At 34.4% G+C, this 27,186-nt stretch overlaps 1 protein-coding gene across 3 annotated transcripts in view; it reads right to left on the reverse strand.

The window, feature by feature from the left end:
• Rp1 (RP1 axonemal microtubule associated) overlaps window positions 1-27,186 on the reverse strand; it is a 226,275-nt gene that overhangs the window by 118,858 nt on the left and 80,231 nt on the right. For all 3 annotated transcript variants that reach the window (XM_087185399.1, XM_087185401.1, XM_087185394.1), the window contains exons 6-9: window positions 21,875-21,961; window positions 19,112-19,244; window positions 9,563-9,714; window positions 1,879-1,957 (exon numbers count right to left, since the gene is read on the reverse strand). In XM_087185399.1, the coding sequence (XP_087041525.1) occupies window positions 1,879-1,957; window positions 9,563-9,714; window positions 19,112-19,244; window positions 21,875-21,961 (451 nt within the window). The remainder of the gene's footprint in view (window positions 1-1,878; window positions 1,958-9,562; window positions 9,715-19,111; window positions 19,245-21,874; window positions 21,962-27,186) is intronic.

The raw sequence follows: 27,186 nt of genomic DNA on the forward strand, positions 1-27,186 counted from the left end.
TTTGGCCCAAAATTATAGAGAGGACTGAAATCACCTAAGTGACTAAATTTTTTGTACTCATATCGTTTTTATTAAATTTTGGTATCATTGATGAGAGAACATGAGAGATGAGATGAACATGGCCTTTTTTGAGAAAGTTACTGAGATTTCTTTTTTTTTTTTTTTGGCTTCAGAAAGAAAAAGATTTATGTAGCTCACAGCTGCACAGACTGCAGATCCAAACACCGTGGCTCTGACTCAGCTAAGAGCCCTCTCGCTGCATCACACACCAAGATTTTCTTTTAGGCCTAATGCATTATAGAAATATTTCATGAAGCTTTAAAATGAAGATGGCTCTCTGTCTACACAGCACAAATGTTTTTCAGAAGTAACTGAAGTCACTGGCTAACCTGCCAAAATCTGAGATACATGATAAAATCATATGATAAAATCATAAAAGAAGATATTCTTTTGATTGATTTTTTTTTTACTAAGGGGGTTTATTTCATAGATTTGGTTGCAATGTTCTTTATGGAATAACAGCTCACTGAAATCTCTTTGCAAATCATAAGTGCTACCAAAAAGAAATTAACCTCCTGTACCTCTTAATTACCCTCCTGTACTTCTTGTTTTCTTGAGTTTTACTGTCTTATGATAAGATCAAAACTAAAGCCTTTTGCTTTTTTATCTACATATTCCTCATATATCATTAAACTTTTATTTTTAATATTACTAAGCCACTTATTTTAAATATGTCTCTACACAGAACATGTAATTGGAAATTGAGATTTTTCAGGCTTAGAATTTTTGTCTTGTTTAAGAAAATTAACAAAAACTAATAAATAAAGCAAAAACACCTGACTACATGTAGTTTCAATGTTGTACTACTAGGATACTACCTAAAAAGCTTGCCTGAGAGTCTTCTGACTCTTGAGCTAGTATTGACTTAATGTCTACTAAGGATTTGGGCTCAGATCCTATAAAATTAGCTATCAACTGAAAAAATAAGATGTAAATGACTTACGTCTAATCAAAATATAAATGAATTTTGTCCAAGAGAGAAGATGGATTCAAAGGTATTTCTTATGGAATACTGCTCATTTTTTACTTTAATTTGTCAATTTTATTCATCATTCTTTTCATTTTCACTGATTGTATGGGTATATTTTTCAATTTTTTGTAACCACCTCTGAACCAACCTGCTAAATTCTCTTATTATTTAAACACATGTTTACTACATATTTGTACAAGAACTTTATTCTCAACATGAAAATTAAACTTTGACACTTTATAGTAAGAAATTTTATCATCTTACTTTGTGCTTTTTGATTTTTTATACTTATCTTATATGTGCCCTTTAGTACTCTGTCTTTTGTCAAACAGAGTTTGTTTATCTAATGGCTGATTTATATAGTAGTAGAAAATGAATTTATTAGGAAGATGTGAGTTATCTCACAGGTAGGATAGGAAACTCAGAAAAAAGCATACACAAAGTAGTGGCAGGAAACACGTCTGAAACCTTGCTGGTAGGGCAACATACCACTGTTAGACAATCACTAGCCTTCAAAGAATATCACCCTATGAGACATCATTGCTATTTCCACCACTAGCAAGAATGCTGCCACCTGCCACAATATATAAACCCCAGATTCTTCCCATTTTTCTGAATCACTCTTTCTAGCATTCCAGGCCCATCCTAGACTATTCACTTGGCCAGTTTATGTCATTTTTGAAGAAAGTTTCATTTAGTTAAATTTTAAAGAATATTGGGGGAAAATATTTTTATTTCAGATAATATTTGAATATTTCTCACAAGTTTTTCATATTATTTTCTAGACTTGTACATAAATTCACACAAATACAGTAGAATTAGACCTTTATTCTGTGGAAGAGCTTTACCTGGGCCAAGTCCATCGTGACCTATAACAATTTTACACAAATTTCCAAGATGCACAGCTTCTAGGAAGAAGGTATCAGTCTATAACCAAACAAAAAAATGTAATTAGATCTAGATTATAATTCTGATTACTACCAAGAAAGTAAATTAAGATGCAGCAAAAATTGATTGGGAAAAGTTTATTAAGCAAATCTATGTACATTAACAACTTGTGGACAAAAATATATTAATTTATAGTATATAAAGTAAATTTTCAAATATATCCTTTTTCCCTTTTTCTGTGTCTTTGGTTATGAAAGTATATATTTGGGGACTTTCTTTTTTTTTTTTTTTTACAAGATCCCAATGATGAATATAACTATTTTTTTACCTATAATGTACCAATAAACTTTTTTTTAAAATAACATTTTTTTAAAATGTATTACAGTACAAATAAACAATGTCTTTAGTATACAAATTGCATTTTCACGAAAAAGCTGTCTGGTAACAAACGATTACACAAAAACATGTCAAAGTTGTACAAGTAACGTATATACAATGTCACAGTCTGCATAAAACTTGGCTGAGAATACATCATCTGAAGGCCACATCCCCAGCAGAAGCTATCAATGGAACCACCTACTTTGGAACAGCTGTTCAAAAAACTGCCCCATCAGGTTTCATCAGACTTGATGACCCCATTATTTGGCTTTTGCAAGACAAGCTATAAGCTTCTCAAGAGGATCAAAATGTAAGACTGAGGTAAAGATACTACATAAGAAGGAACTTTATTGTTGGCACAAAAGATTTACATGAATACTTTCCAAAATGTTGGTATTTCTGACAGGATGGGTCTACCAGACATCTATAATACGGGCAGGAGAAGCACTGCAACACAGAGATGAAAGATAGACTATCTACTGATACACACCAGTAAAAGCACAAGTACCTTTCTTTCTCTCACTTCACTTCAAAGACCACACGCTGAACTCTCAGGTTTACCCTTCTTCTCAACCTTTTTATCTCTTAAATGCTTCCCATCCTATAAAGCAATGTACTGAATGTACCAATAAACTTAATGAAAAAAAATGAGTAGGAGATCTGTAAGGAAAGGTAGTTGTAGCTGGAAGGAAAGGTTTGGCATTTACGATATCAAAATTGTGTCAGTGTCAGAAAAGGGTAATAATAATCAGTATGGTGAACTGAAGTGACATGAATAGTGACCAATCAGTATCTATAGCCAGGGCAGCTGCACTGGTATTGTCCCTCCTCCTTCCAAGGTGCAAAACTAGGATAAGTGTCATCACCACTGGAGCTGAGTAGGGATTGAGAGTTGGAGCCCTGGATGAGTCACAGGAAGATTGAATTTCTTAGGCTTATGATGAGACTTGGGAATGAAAAGGAAAATTATGATTAATAAATGAGAGGCAATTTCTGTCAATATCATTCCAAGGTATTTGGGGCTTGAGAAACGTGATAATGAGAGGAGAAAGGGGGATAGCAAGGTTGTCTAAGCCTCAGTTGACCTGAATTTTTGTGGGGCGGTGACAAAACCACAGTCAGTAGCAGCAATGGGAAGCCTTGGCCCATGGAATCCACTTGCCAGCCCTGAAGTTTGGAAGAATAAGTGACCATTTGGGAAGATTGTATAGAGCATTGTTCTTTGAGGCAGCAGGTTTCAGTTAGGACAAGCAACTGGGGGAAATATAAAGGCAGAGATTTGAGACATACAGCCGGTCCACTATTTCCTTCCGTTCCATATCTGCGGATTCAACCAACCACAAACTGAAAATCTTCAGAAAAGAAGAATTGCATTTATACTAAAGATGCACATGTACAGACTTTTTCCAAGCCATTGCTCCTTCAAAGATACAGCAAGCACTATTTATATAACATTTATATTGTATTAGGTAGTATAAGTATTCTAGCGATGATTTAAAGAATATGGGAGAATATGCACAGGTTACGCACAATTACTTTGCTATTATGTAAAAGGGACCTGAACATAAATGAAAAGGCGTTCAAGGAGATAATGATACATGCAATCTTTTTTTTTTTAGTTCTTTTATTGGTACATTTTAGGTGTACGATACATTTACATTTATCATTGGGTGTTTGTACCTGTACATGATGTACCTTGGTTCTTACTTTTTTCCCCATTACCTGTGCGCCCTTCACCCCCTCCACCCTTCCGTATTTACATAGATTTCATTTACATTTTTTTTTCTTTTCTCATAGTTTTTCCTTTCCCTTCTTTCCTTTCCCCTTCCCCTCCCTTCACTCCTTCTTCTTTGGACCTTTTTTTCCTATTTCAAATTATCAATTATTCATTTTAATCATTTTAACCATTGACCATTTTAACCATTAATCATTTTAACCATTTAATCATTTTAATCATTGTTTACACTATCAGTTTCTCACACTAGTGAAACCATTCGGTATTTACACGTGTGTCCTATTTATTTCACTTGAGTATGGCCTCGATATGCATCCATTTAGCTATACATGACTCTAGTTTTTCATTCTTTATGGCTGAGTAGTACTCCATTTTATTTAAAACACCACATTTTCTTTATCCAGTTTCCAGTTCATGGGCACTTGGGCTGCTTCCAAGCTTTAGCTATTACAAACTGTGCTGCTATGAACATAGGTGCACATACATCACTGTGATATGATTCTTTTAATTCTTTTGGAAAGATACCCAGCAGGGGAATAGCTGGGTCAAATGGGACCTCTAGCCCTAGTTCTTTGAGGTATCTCCATACTGACTTCCACAGTGGTTGCACCAGTCTGCACTCCCACTAACAGTGGAGAAGGATTCCTTTCTCTCCACACTCCTGTCAGCATTTGATATTGGTTGATTTCTTGATAGCAGCCATTCTTTCTGGGGTGAGGTGGAATCTCAGGTTGTTTTCATCTGCATCTCTCGAATGACGAGTGATGTTGAACATTTTTTCATATATTTGTTTGCTGCTTTTACTTCTTTGCCTGAGGAATGTCTGTTCATTTCAGATGCCCATTTTTTAATTGGGTCTTTGAATTTGGGAAGTCTGATTTTTTTCAGTTCTTTATATAATCTAGATAGTAGTCCTTTGTCTGAAGTACAGCTGCTAAAAATTTTTCTCCATATTGTAGGTTGTCTGTTAGCTCTGTTGGTGGTTTCTTTTGCAGTGCAGAAGCTTTTTAATAAGATGAGATCCCAGTTGTTGATTCTTTCTGCTAGTTTCCATGCTGCTGAGGTTTTGTTCATGAAGTCTTTTCCTATGCCCATGTCTTCAAGAGTTCTACCTAACTTATCTTCCAGCAAGTTTAGTGTTTCTGTCTTAATATTTAGATCTTTAATCCACTTCAATCTTAGTTTAGTGCATGGTGATAGGTAAGGGTCTAGTTTTAATCTTTGTCAGGTTGAAATCCAGTTCTTCCAACACCATTTATTAAATAGGCTATCTTTCCTCCAATGAGGGTGGTTGGCTCCTTTGTCAAAGATGAGGTGGCTGAGTATGTCTGGAGTTGTTTCTGCACCTTCTAATCTATTCCACTGATCCTCAGGTCTGTTCCTTTGCCAGTACCATGCTGATTTTATCACAGTAGCTTTGTAGTATAGTTTCAAGTTGGGGATTGTGATATCCCATTTGGGGAGTTTCTATAATTATATATTTCAAATAATCCTAGTATAAATGTAACAAGTATAAAGTATTCTAAAAGTTTACATTTATTTCCATATAAACAATTCTAGTCTATTGTAGGATACAATCTTTTTAGCAATTTTATGGGTCATATGCAAAAGTAATAATTCTAACATAACATTAAGATATTAATGTAAAAAGTATTAAATTTTTATCTGAAGTTCTAAATATGCTACCAAAGCAAAAGAACCATGGTTGTGCTACAATGGTTTATATACTAAGGATATGGATAAAAGTGAGGAACATAGACTATTTCTGATAAAAATCTAAAATAATGTTATAGATTTCAATGTATAAAAATATATAGCATTATCTGTTGAAAAATTATCAAGAAACAAAAACACTTTTACATTTGTATAGTGTCTTATACATTCCAAAACATTGTCACGTGTTTTATTTTATCCTCAAAAATTGATTGGTAAGAAAAAAAAAATCCTTTCTACAAAATAGAAAGGTCAGACACAGATCCAGGATTAGAAATCATCTTATTTGACATATAATAAGACTATTTTCCTTTTGAGCCATTCTGTCTCTGTATGAAAATAATCAAAATATGTTATATGTGTGTACCAATATACCCAAATGAATCTCATCATTCTATATTGTTAATATGTACCAATTAAAAAGAATATAAACAATGGGTATTAAAACCATTACCATTCATTAATTACAACAACAAAAAAAATCCTACGTATTGTTGAAATAGGTTCATGGGTAACATTGTCATACCTTAATCCACTAAGCAGAAATGTTAGAAAAGGAGAAATTTCTATGCAATAATAAAAGATATTACCAAAGAAAATTATGAGTTATATTTATAATGATATAATGAACTTTAAGAAAAAGAAAAAATATGTGATGAAAATATCCTGATATTACTCATTACAGTCTATTTACTACTTTTAGTACTCTCACAGATATATGAAATAAACAACTACAAATAGATCATTTCCCTTGAATAGAAATTCCCTTGAATAGAAATCCCAAAATAGGACTAAGAAAATACCGTATCCACATCAAATTGGGTAGGAAAAGTGAAGACATACTTATGCAACATATCTGGAGACAGTGCTGAACAATCAGGAGGGATCCCCAACTCCCATCTTCCCTGAGGACTTAAGTTTCTGGACCACAGATATGATGCCCTACCTTAATAATTGCCACCTAGGGGACTGGGCTCTAAATCAACTACCTCTCAGAGTAGATGGGACTTGGCATTTGCAAATCTTCTGAGACCACAGAACAACAACGTAGCAGCTGTCTCTGAACTCAGTGCAGTAAGCAGGGGGAATGACTTAACATCCAGTTTTTCCCTGAAACAATTTGACTACATACTTTCCCAAATGCTGCCTGAAGTTCAGGCTTATAAAATGCCTGAGAGCCAAAGGGTAGGTAATCAGTAAACTTCTGGGAAATTGAGTGAGCATGGGCATTCTTCCCATGACTTTGCTCTTTTTTATTCTTCATTGCAGCAATAAAACCAAGTATCTAGCTTCTCCCTGGAAATACATTATCCACACATCAAGTACTCAAACTTGGACAATTCCCACTCAAGGGACTGACTGTTAAATCACCTATCTCTAGAAGCAGATGGCACTACACATTTGTTAGCACCCTAAAAACATAGAGAACAAATAAGTGGTTGTAAATGAGCAACTAAAGCACTTCTATTGGCTATCTTCCCTAGCCCAGTGCACAGCAAGGAAAAAAAAAATAAAAACAGCTCCCAATTTCTTGCTAATAGGGCTTTGACTACACACTTAATATTCTAGCTTTCCTGGCTGTTGTCAAGATTTAGCTTGCATCTTGGAATTGACAGAACAACCAATCAACAGTCAACTGAGTACCTGCATGGGCATGTGGATATTCATGCCCCCTTTTCCCCTGACTTGCTGCAGAAATTGGACCAAGACTCCAAGCAAACCCACCCACCTTTAAGAGCTGATAGGACCAGAGAGTTGGAAGCCCCCTGGGGGTAACAAAGAGCAAAACAATGAGTTGAAAGTGTGTGATCTGGGCCTGGGATTTAGCTCAGTGGTTCCAGCACCTCCTTCACAAGCACAAGATCCCAAGTTCAATCCCTGGTACCAAAAGAAAGTGTGTGATCTGAACAAGAGTGCTGGTATTTACCACAAATCCTCTCCTGGACTTAGTGTAGAAACAGTGGGAGATAAATTCCAGCTCCCTATGGGGAGAAGGAACTAGACCACATATTCAACATTCCAACATTTCTAGATCTTCTCAAAGGACTGGATTTTATCCTGCCTGATTCACAGCACTGATGGACTTAGCATATCCTAATTTCTTACGAGGTACTCAAAACAAAGATAGCAGTTTGGACAAACAGGAAAGTTTAAGAGACACACTAATCTGTTGCCAGGTTTATTGCTAAGGTTCACTTCCTCCAAGAAGCCAGTCTGACAATACCAGGAGACGTATTACCTAGTCCTTAGACACCAATGCAGAGAGTAAAGGAAAAATGAAGAAACGGGAATCTATTCCACACAAAATAACAAGATAAATCAGTAATCAACCCTAATGAAATGAAAGTAAGTGATTTACTTAACACAGAATGAAAACAGTCATAAAGATGTTAGATCAGAAGCAATGAATGAGCAAAATAAGAGTTTCAACAGAGAGATGTAAATGTCCAGAGAAGAAGGAAGTCAGGAGAAAAATGAATGAATCAAGTAAGAATTTCAATAGAAAAGATTCAAAATATAAAGTTTTAAGGTTCAAAATATAAAAAGAACATCTATAATTTTACAACAACAAAAACCAAATAAACCAATTTAAAGAATAAATACCTTTAAAGGCAAAGGGTTTGAATTATCTCAAGATAATACATAAGCAAATAGCCAAGAAGCATATGAAAAATGGTCAACTAATTTTTAAAGAAATGCAATCAAACTCACTTATATACATTATTATTTCAAAAAAATTGGGACAAGGATATAGAGAAAGTAGAACCATATACACTATTAGTGAGACTATAAAATGTGTAACTGTTATGGAAAAAATACAGTAACTTTTAAAAATAATAATCATATGACCTAGCAATCCCATTTCTGTATATATATTCAAAATTACTCAAAGAATGGTTTCAAAGAAATATTAGTACTCTTATGTACACAGCTGCATCATTATTCACAACAGCCAAGAGCGAAGGCAACTTAAATTGTTCATTAATGGATGAACTGTTCAACAGAATGTATATACACAATGAAATATTACTTTTAAAAAGGAAGAAAAGAAAATCCTGTTGCATAGAACATGGATTAATCTTGACACAATGCAAAGTAAAAAAAAACAAAAGACAATCACAAAAAGACAATTATTGTATGATTCCACTTACGTAGGGTACCTAAAGTAGCCAAATTCAGAGAAACAGAAGGTAGAATGGTAGTTACCAGACACTGAAGAAAGAGGGAAATAGGAAGTTGTAGAAAGCTGTTATTGAATGGTAATAGATTTCCAGTTTCATAGGATGAAAAAGTTCTGAAGGTCTGTTGCACAACAAAGTGAATAGAGGAGCTTCTTGACTTACATTGGGGTTACATCCCAATAAATCTATTGTATGTTTAAAGTATTATAAGTTAAAAATGCATTTAACCAAACCTAACCTACTGAACATCAGATGTGAGGAAGACAGTGCCCTGCAGAGGAGTTGCTGTTTATTCTCATAATCATTTGGCTAGCTGGGAGCTGAGGCTCAATACTGCAGCTTACTTAGCAATATGAAGAAGTATTGTACTGCATATCACTAGCTTAGAAGATCAAAATTCAAAATTCAAGGCATGATTTCTACCAGCGTGTATTGCTTTCAGATTGCTTTTCTCCTAGATTTCAAAAGGTGTCAGTCAAACCACAAGTCAGGTACCATCTGTATACTTAACACAATAAATTGTACACTTAAAATTCTACTGAATATGCAGTTTTAAATGGTTTATATGAGAAGTTTTATGTTTTTTTACCATAATTAAAATCTTTTTTAAATCATACAAATGATCTGTTTACTTACCTGTCCTCTTAAAAAATTACGCGAACTCTTTGATCTAAATAGCTGTCTGGATCCTGTATCTCCCTTTTCCCCACAAAGACAAATGTAGACATTTGCTACTGTTCCAGCATTCCATAGCTCACCCGTTGCCACATACACTTCGTATACTGTCACTGACAACAAAAGAAAAATATACCTTAGATGCCAAACATTACTCATGTAATAGAAAATTAAATATATTAATCTAAGAAAGCTTTCCAGTTCCAGGTAAGATGTAGTAACATATACCACACAGTCATTCCCAAGGAATATGGCTATAAATATGGAATATTATAACTGAACAAACAGAACAGCTGGATAAAGACTCTGAACTGAACAATAGCAGGAAGACTGAGGGAAGAACAGAATTTAAAGTAATACCAGACATCAGTAATTTTACCATTTTCTTCCATGAGCCTGGACTCAATGCATGAAAAAAACTGCAAACAGGCCCTAGAACTGAGACACAGAGGGCTCAGAAAAATCCCTCTAGTTCTGGCTCAGGATGCAAGAAAGGAAACTCCTATAACACAGATAGTAAAGATATTCTGCCTCCCCCTGCCACATTTATCTATTTTCTTGCACCTTAGTCCCTGGAAACAAGAGTACCCAGGAACGAACACTGATGGTGAGGAAGCTTTGGCTTCAACAGAGTGGAGCCAACACCCACTGCTTTCTTTACTTTCTCTATCCTATAACTCCATACTAGACCCAAGAAGACTTCAGAAGTACACAGCACGATAAGATAACTGAACTCTAGATTTTTAGCTAGAAGACTAATAAAAGCATCTAAGGAACTGTAAAGGCTTTAAAAGCACACAGAAGGCAGGTTCAAATTTTTAGCCTAAAGTTCACGAGTAGTCAATTGCATGCTAAAACAAAAATATGAACATTCTCTATAGGCTTTAAATTAAAACCAGTACACCATATACTAATATGTAAAATAACCAGAATATAATCTCAAATTACTTAGACAATTAAGAACCAAGACAATTTCAACTCACTTCAGGAAAAAGAATGAAGAGACACAGCTATCAAGATCACAAGAGTATTGGTATCCCAGTGATGATACTGAGACGACACAAGCATCACGTGACAAAGATTTTAAAGCAGTTGTGGTAACAAATGCTACTGCAAATAATCATGAACACTCTTAAAACCAATTGAAAAATAGAAAATATCAGGAATGAAGTGGAATGAAATTTTTGGAACTGAAAAACACATACTGAACAAAATTGAAAACTGAACGAATAGCCTCAAAAGCAGAATGGAAAGGAAAGTTGAAAGCACCAATGAATTTGAAGATAGACAAATAGAAAAATACTTTTATTCTAGAATTATATCTAGAATTAAAGATATATTACAGAAATACATGCATACCAATGTTTATAGCAGCACAATTCATAATAACTAAATCCTGGAAGCAACACTAAAGTGAGTCACATAAATTTTTTTCCAGTTAATATAAAATATTCTTAACACTGGACCAGGTGTGGTGGCACGAGTGTGTAGTCCAAGCACGGGAGGCTGGGGCAGAAGAGGATTACTTGAACCCAGGAATTTGAGGCCAATCTGGGTAACATTATCAAGACTCTATCTCAAAAAAAATTTTTATTACTATACTGCACCTATTAAGTGTGAAATAGCATTGTGTCTGTAAATGTATATACATTATTTAAAAATACTTCATTGCTAAGGAATGTTATCAACTGGCCCTTCAGCCAGTTATAATCTTTCTACTGGTAGGAGGTCTTACATTGATGTTGATAAAACAACAGTGAAGTTTTTGTCACATCAATCAGCTCTTCCTTTCATAAAAGACGGCTCTTCAGCATGTGACACTATTTGACAGCACTTTACCGAGCAGTCCTCTCAAAAACTGCTTCTGTTTTATCAACCAAGCTATATGATATTCTAAATCCTTTGTTGTCATTTTAACAATGTTCACACCATGTTCACCAGGAATAGATTTCATCTCAATAAGCCCTTTTTTATCTCATCCATACGAGTCAATCCCTTTTCTTTTGAGGTTTTATCATGAGATTGCAATGAGCCAGTCACATCTTCAGGCCTGCTTGTAATTCTAATTATCTTGTTATTTCTATCACAGACCCACTTCTTTCCTCCACTGATGTCTTGAACCTCCCAAAGTTATCCATGAGGGTTAAAATTAACTTCTAAATTCCCATTAATGTTAATAATTTTATCTTTCTCTATGAATCACAAATGTTCTTAGTAGCGTTTGAAATGGTGAACTGCTTCTACAAAGTTTTCAATTTACTTCACCTAGATTCATCAGAGCTATCACCATCCAAGGCAGCTACAGACTTGTGAAATGTGAAACTTCTTACATAATAAGAATTGAGAGTCCTAATTACTCCTTAATCCATGGGGCTGCAGAATGGACACTGTGTCAGCAGGCATGAAAACGAAATTAACTTCATTGCAGAACTCCATCCAAGCTCTTGGGTGCTAGAGGTGAACAATTGGTCTGAACTGGAGGTTTCAAATATTCAGTAATTTATGTTGGAAACAGATCTATTGCCATCTAAGCTTTACAGAGCACAGGCAAGAGTTAATTTTGTGTCACTGTTAAGAGCCCTAGGATGTTCAGAATAGTAAATTAGCACTGACTTCAACTTAAAGTCACCAACTGTGTTAGTCCCTAAAAAGAGAGTCATCCTGTCCTTTAAAGCTTTGAAGCCAGGCACTGACTTCTTTCAATCTATGAAAGACCTAGGTGGTATTTTCTTCCAATATAAAGCTTCATCTACATTGAAAATCTTCAATTAAATCTTCACCATAATGATCTTAGCTAGATCTTCTAGATTACTTGGTACAGCTTCTACATCAGCATTTTCTGCTTCACTTTGCACTCTTCTGTTATGGGGGTGACTTCTTTCATTAAACTTCAAGAACAAAGCTCTGCTAGATTCAAACATTTTTCTGGAGCTTCCACACTGAATTTTACAGAATTAAAGACAGTTAGGTCCATGCTCTGGAGTAGGCTTTGGCTTAAGGTCTGATCTTCTATCCTGGCCATTAAAACTTTCTTGCTGGGGCTTTTTAGCTCAGTGGCACAGTGCCTTCCTGTGAAGCACAAGGTCCTGACTTCGATCCCCAGTACAAAAAAAAAAAAACTTGCTTCATATCAGCAATAAAGCTATTTCACTCTTACTATCCATGTGTGTACTGAAGTAACACTTCTAATTTCTTTCCAGAACTTTTCCTCTGTATTCTCCCTTTGGCTAACAGGTACAGGAGGCCAAGCATTTAGTCAGTTGTAGCTTTCAACATGTTTTCCTTACTAAACTTACTCATTTCTAGCTTTTGATTCAAAGTGAGAGACATATGACTCTTCCTTCACTTGAACACTTATGGACCATTATAGCATTATAAATTGACTCAATTTTAATATTTTTGTGCCTTAGAAAAATAGAGAGGTCTAAGGAAAATGAGAGAGATGGAGAAATGGCTGGTTGATGAAGTAGTCCGAACATACACATACACTGAAGTCATTGTTTGTAGGATAGTTTGTGGTGTCCCAAAACTATTACGATGGTGACACCAAAGATCACTTATATCAGATCACTATAAGAAGTATAATAATAATGAAAAATATTTAAATATTATGATAATTACCAAAACATGGCAGGCATAGAATTACAAGCTATTGGGAAAAGGGTACCTGTAGACTCGCTCAACACAAAATTGCCACAAACCATCAGTTTGCACAAAAACTCAATAGTGCTTTAAAATGAGGTATGCTTGTATTTTTCTACCCAAAATTTCATTCTTAGTTTTTTAAACTAAATATCTAACATTGCTAAAAATCAGAAGGAGAAAATGGGTGAGAGGGAGCAGAGTAACAGTGGTTTATCACCTTCATGTTATTGTAATCAGAGGAACTTTACATTTATTCTTCCATGTAAGAATTTAGAAAACAAGAAAATTTAGAATACAAGAAAAGTGTACTTCAGTCTTCCTAATTAACGGACACATTCATTCAGAGCTGAACTGTATAAACTGAAACAGAAAACAGTTGTTTAAGAGCTCCCATAGGACATCAGCAAGATAGTGCAAAAGGAAGCCCCAGACCCACTTTCTCCCAAAGAGACATCATCATAAAATAATAACTGGATAAAACACCTTTTTCAGAATCACAGATATCAGGTAACAGGAGTTTGGGGTTTGGTTTTAGTGGAGGTGTTTTTGGTTTTAGATTTTTTTTTGGTTTGGGAGGAGGGGTTTGAGACAGCGTGGGCTTGAACCTATGATCCTTCTGCCTCAGCCTTCCAGAGTGCTGGAATTACAGGTGTACACCACTATGCCCACCCAGGTAAAAGGTTCTTGCAAACCAAAAGATTTTGTCCAAAAGCAGGAGGAACCGTGAGTAGGAAAACTTACAGCATTTAACATGCCTGCATGCCTCCCTAACCCTGTATATTAAAAGAGTGAAAGACAAACACCACATAATCATCTCATTAGTGCAAAAAACAACAAAGCATTCTTAAATTTCAATATCCTTCCTTCATTAAAAATAAACTCAACAAACTTAGAAAGAAACCACTTCAACATTGTAAAGGCTGTATATAAAATGCCTCCGGCTAACATAACATTCAGTGGTGAAAGACTGAAAGCTTTTCCCCTAAGACAAGAAAAAAGAAAAGGATATATCTTCTGGACACATTAATTATGCATAGTAGTAGAAGTTATAACAAAAGCAATGAGACAAGACAATAATATTTAAAGAAGACATTTAAGTCAGAAGTAAAATCATCTGTTTACTGATGATATGTAGAAAACCTTAAGGATTCATACACACAAAAATTTGTTAAAACAACAAAACCAACACTACTCAAGTGATTGAATTACTGTGTGCTAACACTAAACAATCTGAAAAGGAAATTAGAAATTAATTGTACTAGCAATAGCCTAAGAAAGATTAAGTACTGTACTTAGGACTAAATTTAACCAAGTCAATAATTAAAGCCTAGGCAGAGGTAGGGGTTTCCAGGCCACCATACCACCACTCCCAGCACAGAGGAAGGGGTGTCCAGGCTGCCTTAACACTGCTCCCAGAGAAGAGGGGGTGAGCCGCTCAGGTGCCAAGAGCACACACAAACACCCCTTCCCTTCATAATGAGAAGGCATATAAATAAGACTCAAAACCAGACTTCCAGACCACCTAAAGCAACCCCAAAGGGAAATGAGATGGAACACTCTGATACTCAACCACCTCGACTCCCTAAACTGGTAACAAAAGAGGATTTGGAAAAAATAAAATCAGAAATAATTTCTCAGATAACAGCAGACATTGTGCTCCTAGTGCAAGACATGATTAATAAATTTAGAGAGGAGCTGAGGAACATGATGGAATCAAAACATAGGAAGCAAACAGAATCCATAAAACAGATACAAACAGATTTCCAGATTAAAAACTCCATTGAAAGTCTACACAGCAGAATGAGCCAGTCTGAGGACAGAATTTTAGATATAGAAAATAAAATTGCAATTAGTAAACAGGAAAAGAAAAACTGCATCAAAATTGTAAGGGACCACGAGAAGTCAATCCAGCAGCTGCTAGACAATGCAAAGAAGAATAACATAAGACGGATTGGAGTCAACAAAGAAACAGGAGAGAGTGCAGATGACATAAAAAAACCTGTTCACAGAAGTGATGGCAGAAAGCTTCCCAAGAAAGGGAAAAGAGCTTGACATACAGATAAGTGAGGCATATAGGACTCCAACTAGCCTTGATCAAAAAAAAATCTACACATAGGCATAAAATTGTTAAGATTCCAGAAACAAAGTTCTACAAGCAGGTAGAGAAAAGAAACAAATCACATACAAAGGAAAGCCCATCAGAATCACAGCAGACTTCTCAATGCAAACACTCAAGGCAAGAAGAGCTTGGAGTGAGGTATTCCAAGCCCTAAACAAAAACAGCCTCCAACCTAGATTGATGTACCCTGCAAAACTACCTTTCAAAATGATGGAGAAATAAAATACTTTCACGACAAAGAGCACCTTAGGAACTTCAGGAATACTAAACCAGCACTCCAAAAAATTGTAGACAATGTGCTAGGAAAAGACAACGAGGATAACAACCCCAGGAATCCCAGCAGAATGAATCCATCAGGCGTGACAAGAAATTAAATGCAAAGGGGGAGAATCCAACAAAAAGAAAAAGTCATAACAAGGATAAGTCAATACATATCAGTTATAACCATCAATGTTAATGGTCTCAATTCACCATTCAAAAGAATAGATTGGCAGAATGGGTCAAGAAGCAAGATCCAACAATATACTGCATACAAGGAACACACTTAATTCAAAAAGAAACTCAGACTGAAAGTTAAAAGGTGGAAAACAATACTCGATACAACGGGAACCCCCAAAAAAAGCAGGAGTAGCAGATCAAGTGGATTTCAAACCAAAATCTGAAACACTTCTGGCCCCAAGAATTTCAGATAAGGGATAGTCAACTTGTATGTACAAATCTATTGTGAACATGTGTTTTCATTCCTCTCAAGTAAAAACTTAAGGACAGGACTGTTGGTTCTTAACAGTAATACAATTTCTATATTGTTTTCCAAAATGATTTTATCATTTTACATTCACGTTAGCAGTATTTAAAAGTTCTAACTGGTTCCCACCTAAGCTGACATGTGCTCTTTTAAAACTTTTAACTTCATCTCTCTAATGAGTGTATAATACAATCTTCTTATTGTACTAATTACCATTTTTCTGATTCCAGTGTTGCACACCTTTCCTTGTGCTGTACTGGCTATTTATCATCTTCTTGTGTCTACTTTTAATTGGGTTGCCTATTAATGAGCTGTAAGAGTTCTTTATATATTCTGGTCATAGGTTATATGTATTATAAATATGGTCTGATGAAGGACTACTTAACGATGTCATTTAAAGTTCTAAATTTTGATCTCATTTATCAATTTTTTTTCTTTTATACATCATGTTCTTTGTATCCTAGGAAATTCTTGCCTCCCTACATTCATGAACATTTTCCCTTATAATTTCTTCTTAAAAGTTTTACAGTTTTAGTCTTTCATATTTAGGTTCATAGATCCTTTCAAGTTATTTCCATATATGGAAATAAAGGGTTGAGGTTAATTTTTTACATATGGATAACAGGTGTTCTAGTACAATTTGCTGAAAACACTATCTTTTCCTCTGCTCTTGAGTTTATGTTCTATAAATGTTAATATTAAATAATCTTTTCAAAACTCAGTGGACCATATATGTGTGGTTCTATTTCTAGATTCTCTGTTTTATTCCAATGATCTATATGTCTTTCCTTACACCAACACTGCCTTGATCACTGTAGCTTTAGAGGAAGTCTTAAAATTAGGTACTAAATGTCTTCCAACACTGTTTTGTTTTCTTTTTCTTTTTACTTTTCTAGGTCTTTTGTACTCCTACATAACTTTCAAATTTCAATATCCAATTCTTCATTTATAGCAAGTATACATAGATCTGAATTTTTAACATATACCTTTTATTTTCTAATCCTGCTAAATTCAGATGCAAGCTCTAGGGCTCCTAGAGATTTATTAGTATTTTCTCTGTAGATGATCATTTCATCTACATATAAAGATTTTACTTTTACCTTGCCAATCCTATGGTAATTGTTTCTTTTATTGACAGACTATTTTGGTTTGGGCCTATGTTTCAAAGTTTAATGGACAGATGAAGAGCAGGCATATCTGCTTTTGCTCCTCACCTTAGGGAGAAAGCATTGTATCTTTTCCACTCATATAAGGCATTTTTGCTGAAGTATGGAGTACATGTCTTATCTGTTGAGAAGGTTCTATTCTACTTCTAGTCTCCTGCTAGCTTTTACCATGAACAGCTCTAGATTTTAGTCTAATACTTTTTCTGCAGCTACTGACAGGATCATATGGCTTTTTCCTTTCTGTTAAAATGATGACTTTTGGGGGTGGATCTTCCAATGCTGAACCAACACTGCCACCCCTATAATAAAACCACTTTCTACACACTGCCACATCTGACTTCTAAGAGTTTGTTTTGTTAAACACATTTTTATCTATGTTCATACTTTTTTTCTTCTATTATCTTTATTCAGTTTTAGTATTAGCACAGTGTTGATTTCCTACAATGAGGGGAGAAGTGTTTCTTCTTTTTTCTGCTTTAAATGTTTCATATAACTTGTCAGATAAAATGTATATGAGCCTGCTGTTGTCATATAGGTAGGTTTTCAAGCTAGGAATATACTTTCTTTAATAGGTGCTATTCAAATTTTATATTTCCTCCAGAGTCAGTTTCATTAATTTGTCTTCCAAGGTACTTCTTAGAAGTTGTCAAATGTATTTCAAAACAGATTTTTGTAATATGCTTTCTACATCCTTTTAAATTCTGTAAAATCTGTGGTAATGTCCTCTAAATTTTTATATTGTAATTTTTAAAATGTGTAATTGATATTGTGTAATAGGAAGAAAAGGTCTAAAGGAATAGGGAAGTGGGAGGGGTTGGGGAAAGGAAAGAAGGGAAAAGAAAAAATATGAGAAAAGGAAAAAAAAGGAAACAAAGTCTTTGCAAATAGAGAAGGGTGGAGGGGGTGAAGGGCAGGCAGGGGAAGGGGAAAAAAATAAGAACCAAGATACATCATGTAAAGGTACAAGATCCCAATGATGAATGTAACTGTATTTTATATCTAAAATGTATCAATAAACTTAATGGAAAAAAAAATTTTTAATAACATATAATTTTAAAAGTTACACAAATTGGTATGTACCTAAGTTTAATGTTAAATTTTACGATACTGCAGAGATTTTTCTAACTTTAAATAGTATTTTTATTATTTTTTCTTAGAAAACTAATATATCATATGGCAGAACACAGCCTAGATTGGACACAAAAAATTATTTTTACCAATTGTCCATTGAATAATTCTCATATACCCTTTTCCCATTCTTTTACAAATTAGAGATTAGTATACTCAAGAGCACCAGCTGTTGCAGACAAGTTTTAATGATTTCATATGGTGGTGAACAGTCACTACCTAACCCCAAGAGCCTATTTTCAGCAACATTTATAACAAGACTTGAACACTCTATGCTTCTGGCCACGTGTTTAGAAAGTGACTAAACAGTTTTGTTTTCAGTTCATGGTCAGAGATACATTTTCAAAACTAAGGGAGAGCCTGGCAGAAAAAGCACACATTGACTTGCATTTCTAATCCTTTACTTAATTTGACATTTGATTTTCTCCTGATCTTCAAAGAACTAATTTATTGTTCTAATGGAGAAGAATTTCACTTGATTTTCCTACAGGGCTCTATGAACATATTCCTAAATACCAGCATGTGCAGTGATCGAAAAACACTTAGATGCAGATACTAAACCACTGGAAGTAATTGAAATAAACTAGTAGTCCTTAGTCACTCATTCATTCATTCACTTATTCAACATGCATTTATTTAGTTGCTTGTCCTACAGAGCTCAGAAAAAACAAGTTTAATTTGTACCGCTTGTAGTTGGATTTTTCTACCTGGAAGGATGGACTGTCCTTTATTGAAAAGAGGAAATTCTCGGCAGATTTCCCCATCCTCTTGATCTTGTGCCAACCATCGTTGAACAGGTATATAAAACTCTTTTCCAGAATTCATTTTCTGTAACTGTATCTACAACAGGAACAACATTACTTGCAAAAAATATTTATCAAAGAGTTGAATAAAAGTTTTGTCCAAGCCTGTCTCTTAACTCAGAATATTTTACTTTTTTAATAGGAGAAATTGGTAATTACCTGACAAAAAGCTTAAATTCTTTTAACTGCCATCTCAAGTACAATGGCATTTCTTTGCTCTACTTTGAAATTTTTCTACTGCTAATTTCTCTTTTCTAAAATGTTTAAATCAAACATGCCAATAACTTTCTGATTTTGGTCTAGAAAACATTCTGTTTAGAAATAAATTTTAGTCTTTAGAAATCTAATATTTTCTAGTTTCAACAACTTAAAATGAATTTTAAGTTTATTATTAAATTGTGATAACATTAACATGAGGTTAGATTTCATATACTACAGATTTTAACTGGCACACTTCTCAGATCCTTAATTAGCAAACAATATTTATTTGGAAACCTATTATATCATATTATACTTAATTCATTTATCTTGGAGTTAAATAAGTATGTTATTAAATTCTAGTAGGAACTTTAAAAAGTCAAAAATTACTTAAAAGTAGAAATGATGTTTCATAAAGAGAGTACTATTTCTTTTAAAAGCATCAGTGAGGTGTTAATTTATCCACTAAGTTAATCTTAATTTTGTCAACATGTTTTACATCAGATATTTTCAACTTTAATGTGTTTAAGAAATTACATTGTTAAAAGGCATATTTCAATAACAAAACCTACTAAAGTTTGTAGGTATTATACAGGTCCAGGAATTCACATTTAGAGAATCACTGTCAAGTATGCTTCTGATGCAGTGTCATTTTTAACAAAACTCCCTGAGAACTACAGAGAAGAACCACTGGCTGCTACTGCTATGACTATTTGATTTGGCTATTTTGATTAAGCCCAAGGCTAATCATATGAGAAACAATATAAACCAACATTTTAAGTTTCTGACTTTTAAATCTTCCCCAACTAAACTTGAAAGAATTAAGATTGGGTTCTTAAAAACAATGTGATTATTTTATACAAATATTTTCTTGTTATTGCTATTATGTATGGAGCCCATGGTACATGTTGGCTTATTTAAAATTTCAGCTTACTTAAAATTTCAAATTTCTAAACTGTATTATGACATTTGAATATTTCCCAATTCATTATCTAGCATCTTAATTGGGCCAAATAGATAAAATGTGTATGGGTTTTATATACTCAGAATTAAACTTTGAAGAATGTGTCTCAGGGCTGGAGTTCTAGTAGTGGTAGAATGCATACTTAGCATACATGAGGCCCTGGGTTCAATCCTAGCTTCCTAAAAACACACGCGCGCGCACACACACACACACACACACACACACACACAAACACTATATCTCTTCACTAGCATTCCAACAGAAGTGAAGTAAACCACAGAGAAACAAGTTGCCTTGCAATGAAAAAGTACTTTCCACACAGCGAAAGACAATAGTAATTTGCAGCCTGATTATTATATCAGTATATAGTCTTTTCAAATCACTTAACAGCTGTCTCAGGATCTCATTTTAATAATGAATATAATATTGCTTATGGTTATCAATCAAATGAGATACAAGACACATTAATTTTTATAAATTAGTGAGAGATGTAAAGACAAAAGACATTATTGTATAATCACTTACGTGTCAATTTTATTGTCATATCTGAAAAGCTCTATATGGCTTCTATGAAAAACTTCTATATTTCATATAGAAGCCAGGCAATAATTTTGAATTTTAAGATTTAACCTCCACATAGTATATTTTCACAAACTGAATTTTATTTTTTATTTTGCTTCAGGATGCTTTGTGATTTAATGTAAAGAAAATAGCATTATTAACTACTACTAATTCCCACTAATAAAAATTTAAAATTTGTTTTTAGTTACTTATCTTCCATAAATTTTACATTTATTTTTTCAAATATTATAAAACTATAAAAGAGCAAAGTTGGCCAAGAATATCAATAATATGACTAGGTGTTCTTTGCACTTTGAGAACTTGTTTAAACATCATTTCCTTTGAAATAATGTAAGATTTAAACATACTATACACAAAAATGGATGACACATGTATTAATTTCGAGTGTTGGAGAGGCGCATTTACTGGCAATGATGGTAATAAGTAAAAATTTTTTGTTCTGAACAATATAGAAAATTTACAACATTTTTCCTTCTTAAAAACACAGAAGGGGCATTATTTTGCTTACCATGAACACACCAAGTTCTACTGCTAATACTCAAGTCTAGTATATTATTATGTCATGAACACAATGGTGCATCTTTGTAACCATTTATAAGCAAATGCTATAGAGCTATTTTTTAATCAGTAGTGCAAGCATAGCAAGAAGCTATGTGAATTTACCCAGAGTCCCAATAAATTATTTTCTTTCCAAAGAAGTGAAAAGATTGCATAGTTGAGGTGCTTTCTCAATTAATTAGGGATCAACTAATTGAAAAGGGCATATGATGCTGCTTCCCTGAGAAATGCGGTGATTAAAAAGGTCCAGGTTTGACTCCATCAACTCACTACAGGCATGAAATATTTCCCTGAGAGTTAAAGTCTTAGAGAAATTTGAATAAAATTTTGCACACTCAAAAAAGGAAGTATTCATATATCCTTACCTCTTTACAGTGCCAGGAAGGGGATGGGCCAGAATTGGTATGACCAATACGAATTTTAAAGGGTGTTCCAATATCTCCAACTGTGATCTATAAAAGAGTCAAGGGAACATCACTCAAATTAATTTCATAAAATCCTTTTACAAAAAGCTCAGATTAGGACATTATATATTGATAAAGGAATTGGTTCATCAAGAAGGCATGAGAATTGTAAACATGTGCATACCTAGCAACAGAGCACTCAAATATATGAAGCAATTTTGTCAGGGGTATGAGACGGGAACTGAACCCAGGGTTCCACACTTGCTGAGTGCAAGTTCTAAGCCACATCCCAAGCTCTATGAAGCAAAATCTAACCGAGCTGAATACTCAAAAAGACAGTCCACTAAGGTAGTTGGAGACTTCAAAACTTGACTCTGAATAATGGCTAAACAACTGGAGAGAACAGGGAAGAAGCAAAGGACTTGAACATTGCACATCGACTAGATCTAACATCCATAGAACATTCCATTCACCAATAACAAAATGCATAGTTTTATCAAAGAGCCACAAGATATTTCCCAAGATAGACTCTATGTTACGTACAAAACAAATCTTGAAAATTAAAAAAAAATAAAATCATATAGAATATGTTGTCATAACACAATGGATTGAAAATAGACATCAATACTAAAAGGAAAACTGAAACATTCAAAAATATGTGTAAATTAAACAGCCATGAATGGTCAGAGAAGAAACTGAAGAGAAATTAGAAACTAGTTTTAAATTAATGAAAACAAATACAACATGCAATAATTCATGAAATATAGTGCAAGCAGAGCTTAGAAAAAATTTATAGCTGTAAACATAAAATTTAAAAGGAAGAAAAATCTCAGATAACCTAATTTTATGCCTTAAGGAATTAGAAAATAAAGAGTAAACCAGACTCTAAACTTGCAGAAGAAAGGAAATGATAAAAAAAGAAAGTAATGACAAACATTAGAAAAAATCTTTTAGCCAGTTTTACTAAATTAAAAAGAGAATATAAAATTACTAGAACAAGAAATGTAACTGGGGATATTACTAATGACATTACAGTCAGAAAAAATAGCTATCATCAAGAAATCAACCAATAACAAAGCTGGTGGGGCTCTGGGGAAAAAGGAACCCTGCTCCACTGTTGGTGGGAGTGTAGATTGGTCCAACTACTGCTGAAATCAGCGTGGCGATTCCTCAAAACACTAGGATTAGAGGTCCCATTTGACCCAGCTATTCCCCTTCTGGGTATCTTCTCAAAACACTTAAAAACATCATACCACAGCAATATATGTGCACCCATGTTTATAGCAGCACAGTTTATAATAGCTAAATCTTGGAAACATCCCAAATGCCCATCAACAAATGAATGGATAAAAAAGATGTGTTTTTTAAATATACAATGGAGTACTGCTGGGCCATAAATTGAACATATGTGTGTAAATATCACATTGTCTCTCTGGTATGACAAACTGAAAGTGTAAATAAGGATCAAAATGGATAATAGATATTGTGAAATATGAAGGAATTGTTTAAAATGATACAAGTGTCAGATACTTTGTTAATTAAAATGGTTTATGTTGGCTGGGGATTTAGCTCACTGGTTCCGCTGCCTGCCTCGCAAGCACAAGGTCCCAAGTTAGATCCCTGGTATCAAAAACAAAACAAAAAACAAAAAAAAAAGTTTTATGTTAAAAAAAAAACAAAAAAAGGTACAGTTTTCTTAGGAGATAAGTTGAGAGACAGATTAGCAATTGGAAATATACTCTTTGAGATGGTGATACACAATGTATTTATCACTGTTTTTCTCTAATCATTTTGTTATAAAATTTTATTTTTTCATAGAAGTGTTTTATATTTTCTTTATTAATACCTACTTATAGTACATTAAAATAAAAAAATTTAAAAATAAAAAATAAAGTTTACATCCAAAAAATACTGTGTATAATTATATGCCAAAAAATTGGATACTCTAAATAAAATGAACAAATTTCTAGAAACATACAAACCAATAAAAATGACTCAAGAAGAAAGAGAAAATAAAAGTAGGTCTATAACAAGCAAAGAGATTAGATCGGTAATCAAAAACCTCCCAACAAAGAGAAGGCTAGGATCAAATTGTTCACTGGTGAATTCTACCAAACACTTAAAGAAGTATCAAGCCATGCATTATGGCACATTCCTGTAGTCCCAGCTACTTGGGAAACTGAGGCAGGAAAATCATGAATTCAAACCCATCCTGGATGATATAAGGCAACATACCTAGACCCCATTTCAAAAAATAAAAAAAAAGAATTAATACCAAGTCATTTCAAACTCTTCTAAAAAAACAGAATATATAAGACAGTTAGCAATTATACCGACACTCAGGCCAGACAAAATGATATGACAAGAACACTAAAGATCAATACTGTTAACAAAATATATAGATGCAAAAATATGCAACAGAACTAGGGAAGTAAATCCAGAAGCATATCAAAAGGATTATAACACAGCAGGCAACAGCTTAATAGGAATTCCCGCAAAGGCACCCACCATTACCCTGGAGAGCACAGGGTTGGGCACTATTCCAGGATAGGACTGAGTATTTGAATCTGGGACTGAAAACAGCTGCAGGACAGCTTCACTTCAAGGTTCCCAGCATTACCCCACACACACAGTGACTGGGTGAGAGACAGCCACAGGAGTCAGCTCCAGACAGAGAGAGAGCTAGAAAGAGGCCCCATGAGGGATTTGAGCTCAGGAAGGAAAAGACTCTCCTTTCTCACATGCCTAGAGCTGGAAGCCACACCTGGCTTGAGTTGCTCGGGACTTGAAAGTGTCAGATTGAGTACTAAAGCTCTCGCCCTACCCCCTGCATCTGGCATAGATCTGGGCTCTGACTGCCTCCTTCCTTACCTACCAGCATGAGCAAGGACGTATCTTGGCGTAGATACTGCCACAGCCTGGGTAAACAGAGGCGCTCTGGAGTGAGAGGAGGGGTGCAACTTGAAAAATCAGAAGCCTTAAGATCAGACAGAAAAAACCATGAATTGCTAGACTCCAAAATTGTGAATCCCAGGAAAAAAATTCATTTAAAAAGACAGAGAAATTGGGCCAGAGATTTAGCTCAGTGGCACCATGCCTGCCTTACAAGCGCAAGGTCCTGAGTTTGATCCCCAGTACCAAAAAAACCCACAGAAACTGGGGGTGGGGGGTCTCCATTTTTTTTCCTTTCCTCTTTCTTCTTCACTGATTTACTGGGGCTTGGGGATTTTTCCTTTGTTCTTTTTCACCTTTTACTTTTCCTCATTTCTTATTGTTTCTTTTTTTCTGTTTTTCCTCATCTTTTTTCCATTTAACTTTTTTCATATTTTTATTTTCTCTATTACTTCTTTTCTCCCATTTTTTCTTTCATCTTCTTTGTCATTGTTTTTCTATTACTGTTATCTAATTCTATAAATATCCTTGTACTCCCTAATAAGTTCCTTTGTCTCACTTCTCTTTTCTCCTCATCTCCTATAGTTTAAGTTTTCACATTTTTCTTCTTGCATTCTCTTATTCCCAACCTACTCTTACCTTTTTTATTTTAGTACATGCTTGCAGACACAATGTTCACACTCTCTCTATGGAGCTGATTGTACAGAACACATCTTAATCACTTTTTCACCCCTCATCTACCCCTTCACCCCTTCCCTCCATCTCTTGATCTCTTTCCAACCTGAGAAAGACCTGTCTCTCTATTTTCTATTGTCTATCTCTTATTTGGTTCATTATTTACATATTGGGTTTCTCATATAAGAGAAACTACACAATATTTAACGTTGTGTGTCTGATTTATTTCATTTAGCATTATGATCTCAAGGTACATTCATTTTCCTACAAATGACTTAAGTTTATCTTTACTCCATATTTTTAATAATATAAGCATTAAGATTTATTAATGTTACATAGTTAACTATATATAATTCCTGCTGAATTCTTTTCTACTATTATTGGAGGTACAGATGTCACATTTAGTACATATTTGCTATATGTATCTCATTTGTCTTAGTCCACTATAATTATGTACTTCTTTTCTATGGTTAAGGGTGCTATATTATGGGTTCTTATAGTATATCAATATCCAATTTGTCTTCAACAACTGTTGAATTCAACTATTGTCTTCAACAACTACTGTTGCTGATTTGCTTAATACTTCCAGAGTTGCATATTTGTTGTTGTTAATAGGTTTTCTCTGTATGCCAACAGCCAGATTGGCTTTATAACATTAATAATACTGCTGCACATTTCCAGAGAAATGAGTGTGGGGCCAATTGCTCTGCATCCTCCACACCCAAATTAACAGAAGTTGAGGCAGAGACAAAGGACTATAGTCAGCCACAGCCAAAGTGCATCACTGAAAAGCAAACTCAGATATCTCCATACTGGCAACAAAGTCTTTCCACTAGAAGTGCTCACAAACTTCTGCACAAAAGGAAAATAAAACAATATATATAAAAAAAATTAGAAACATAAGAGAAGGTAATGAAATTCCTCCCAAAACTCCCAGCTCCCCCAAAGCTGATCTAGTGGGCACCAAGGGGGAGAAGAGCAAAAGCCACATCCAAATTATTCAAAGGGATAACATACAAAATTAAAAACCAGATGAAGGAGGTGCTTCGCAGGATCACAGAGGATAGAAACAGATAATGGAAGTAATAAAATGATCAGAGAGGCTATAAGACGCTAATAAAAAGCTGGTCAAGCTCAACAAAACAATGCAAAACATGAATGATGAATTGAGCAAAGAATTAGAGTCCATGAAAAGATTTCAAACAGAAATCCAGGAGAGTAAAAATCATATTGAAAAGTATGGGCAGCAAAAGCAACCAAAAGAAGGGGAGATTATCAGAATCAGAAGATGGGGCCGGGGATTTAGCTCAGGGGTTCCAGTGCCCACCTCACAAGTGCAAGGTCCCGAGTTCGATCCCTGGTACCAAAAAACAAAACAAAACAAAAAAGCCAGAACTAGGAGATAGGGTTGCTTTCAGAGACGTGCTACTCAAAGATACCTTATAAGCAACAAGAAAACATGAGAAATGGATTCAACGGCTGCTAGATGATACAAAAAAGACCAATCTAAGATTAATTGGAAGAAGTGAAAATTCAGAAGACAGCACAAATGTCATTTTTTTAAAAACCTGTTTACAGAAACAGTAGCAGAAAATATCCCAAATATATAGAAAGAAACATATAGATAATTGAGGTAAATAAAATCCCAAAAAGTCATGACCAAAAGAGAATCCCACCACATCATATCATAGACAGGGTAGGGATTT

This window comes from Heterocephalus glaber, unplaced genomic scaffold, assembly GCF_053883595.1.
Source record: "Heterocephalus glaber isolate CG9 unplaced genomic scaffold, H.glaber_assembly_v1.0 deba00000281, whole genome shotgun sequence".
In the NCBI taxonomy this organism is placed as follows: Eukaryota; Metazoa; Chordata; class Mammalia; order Rodentia; family Bathyergidae; genus Heterocephalus; species Heterocephalus glaber.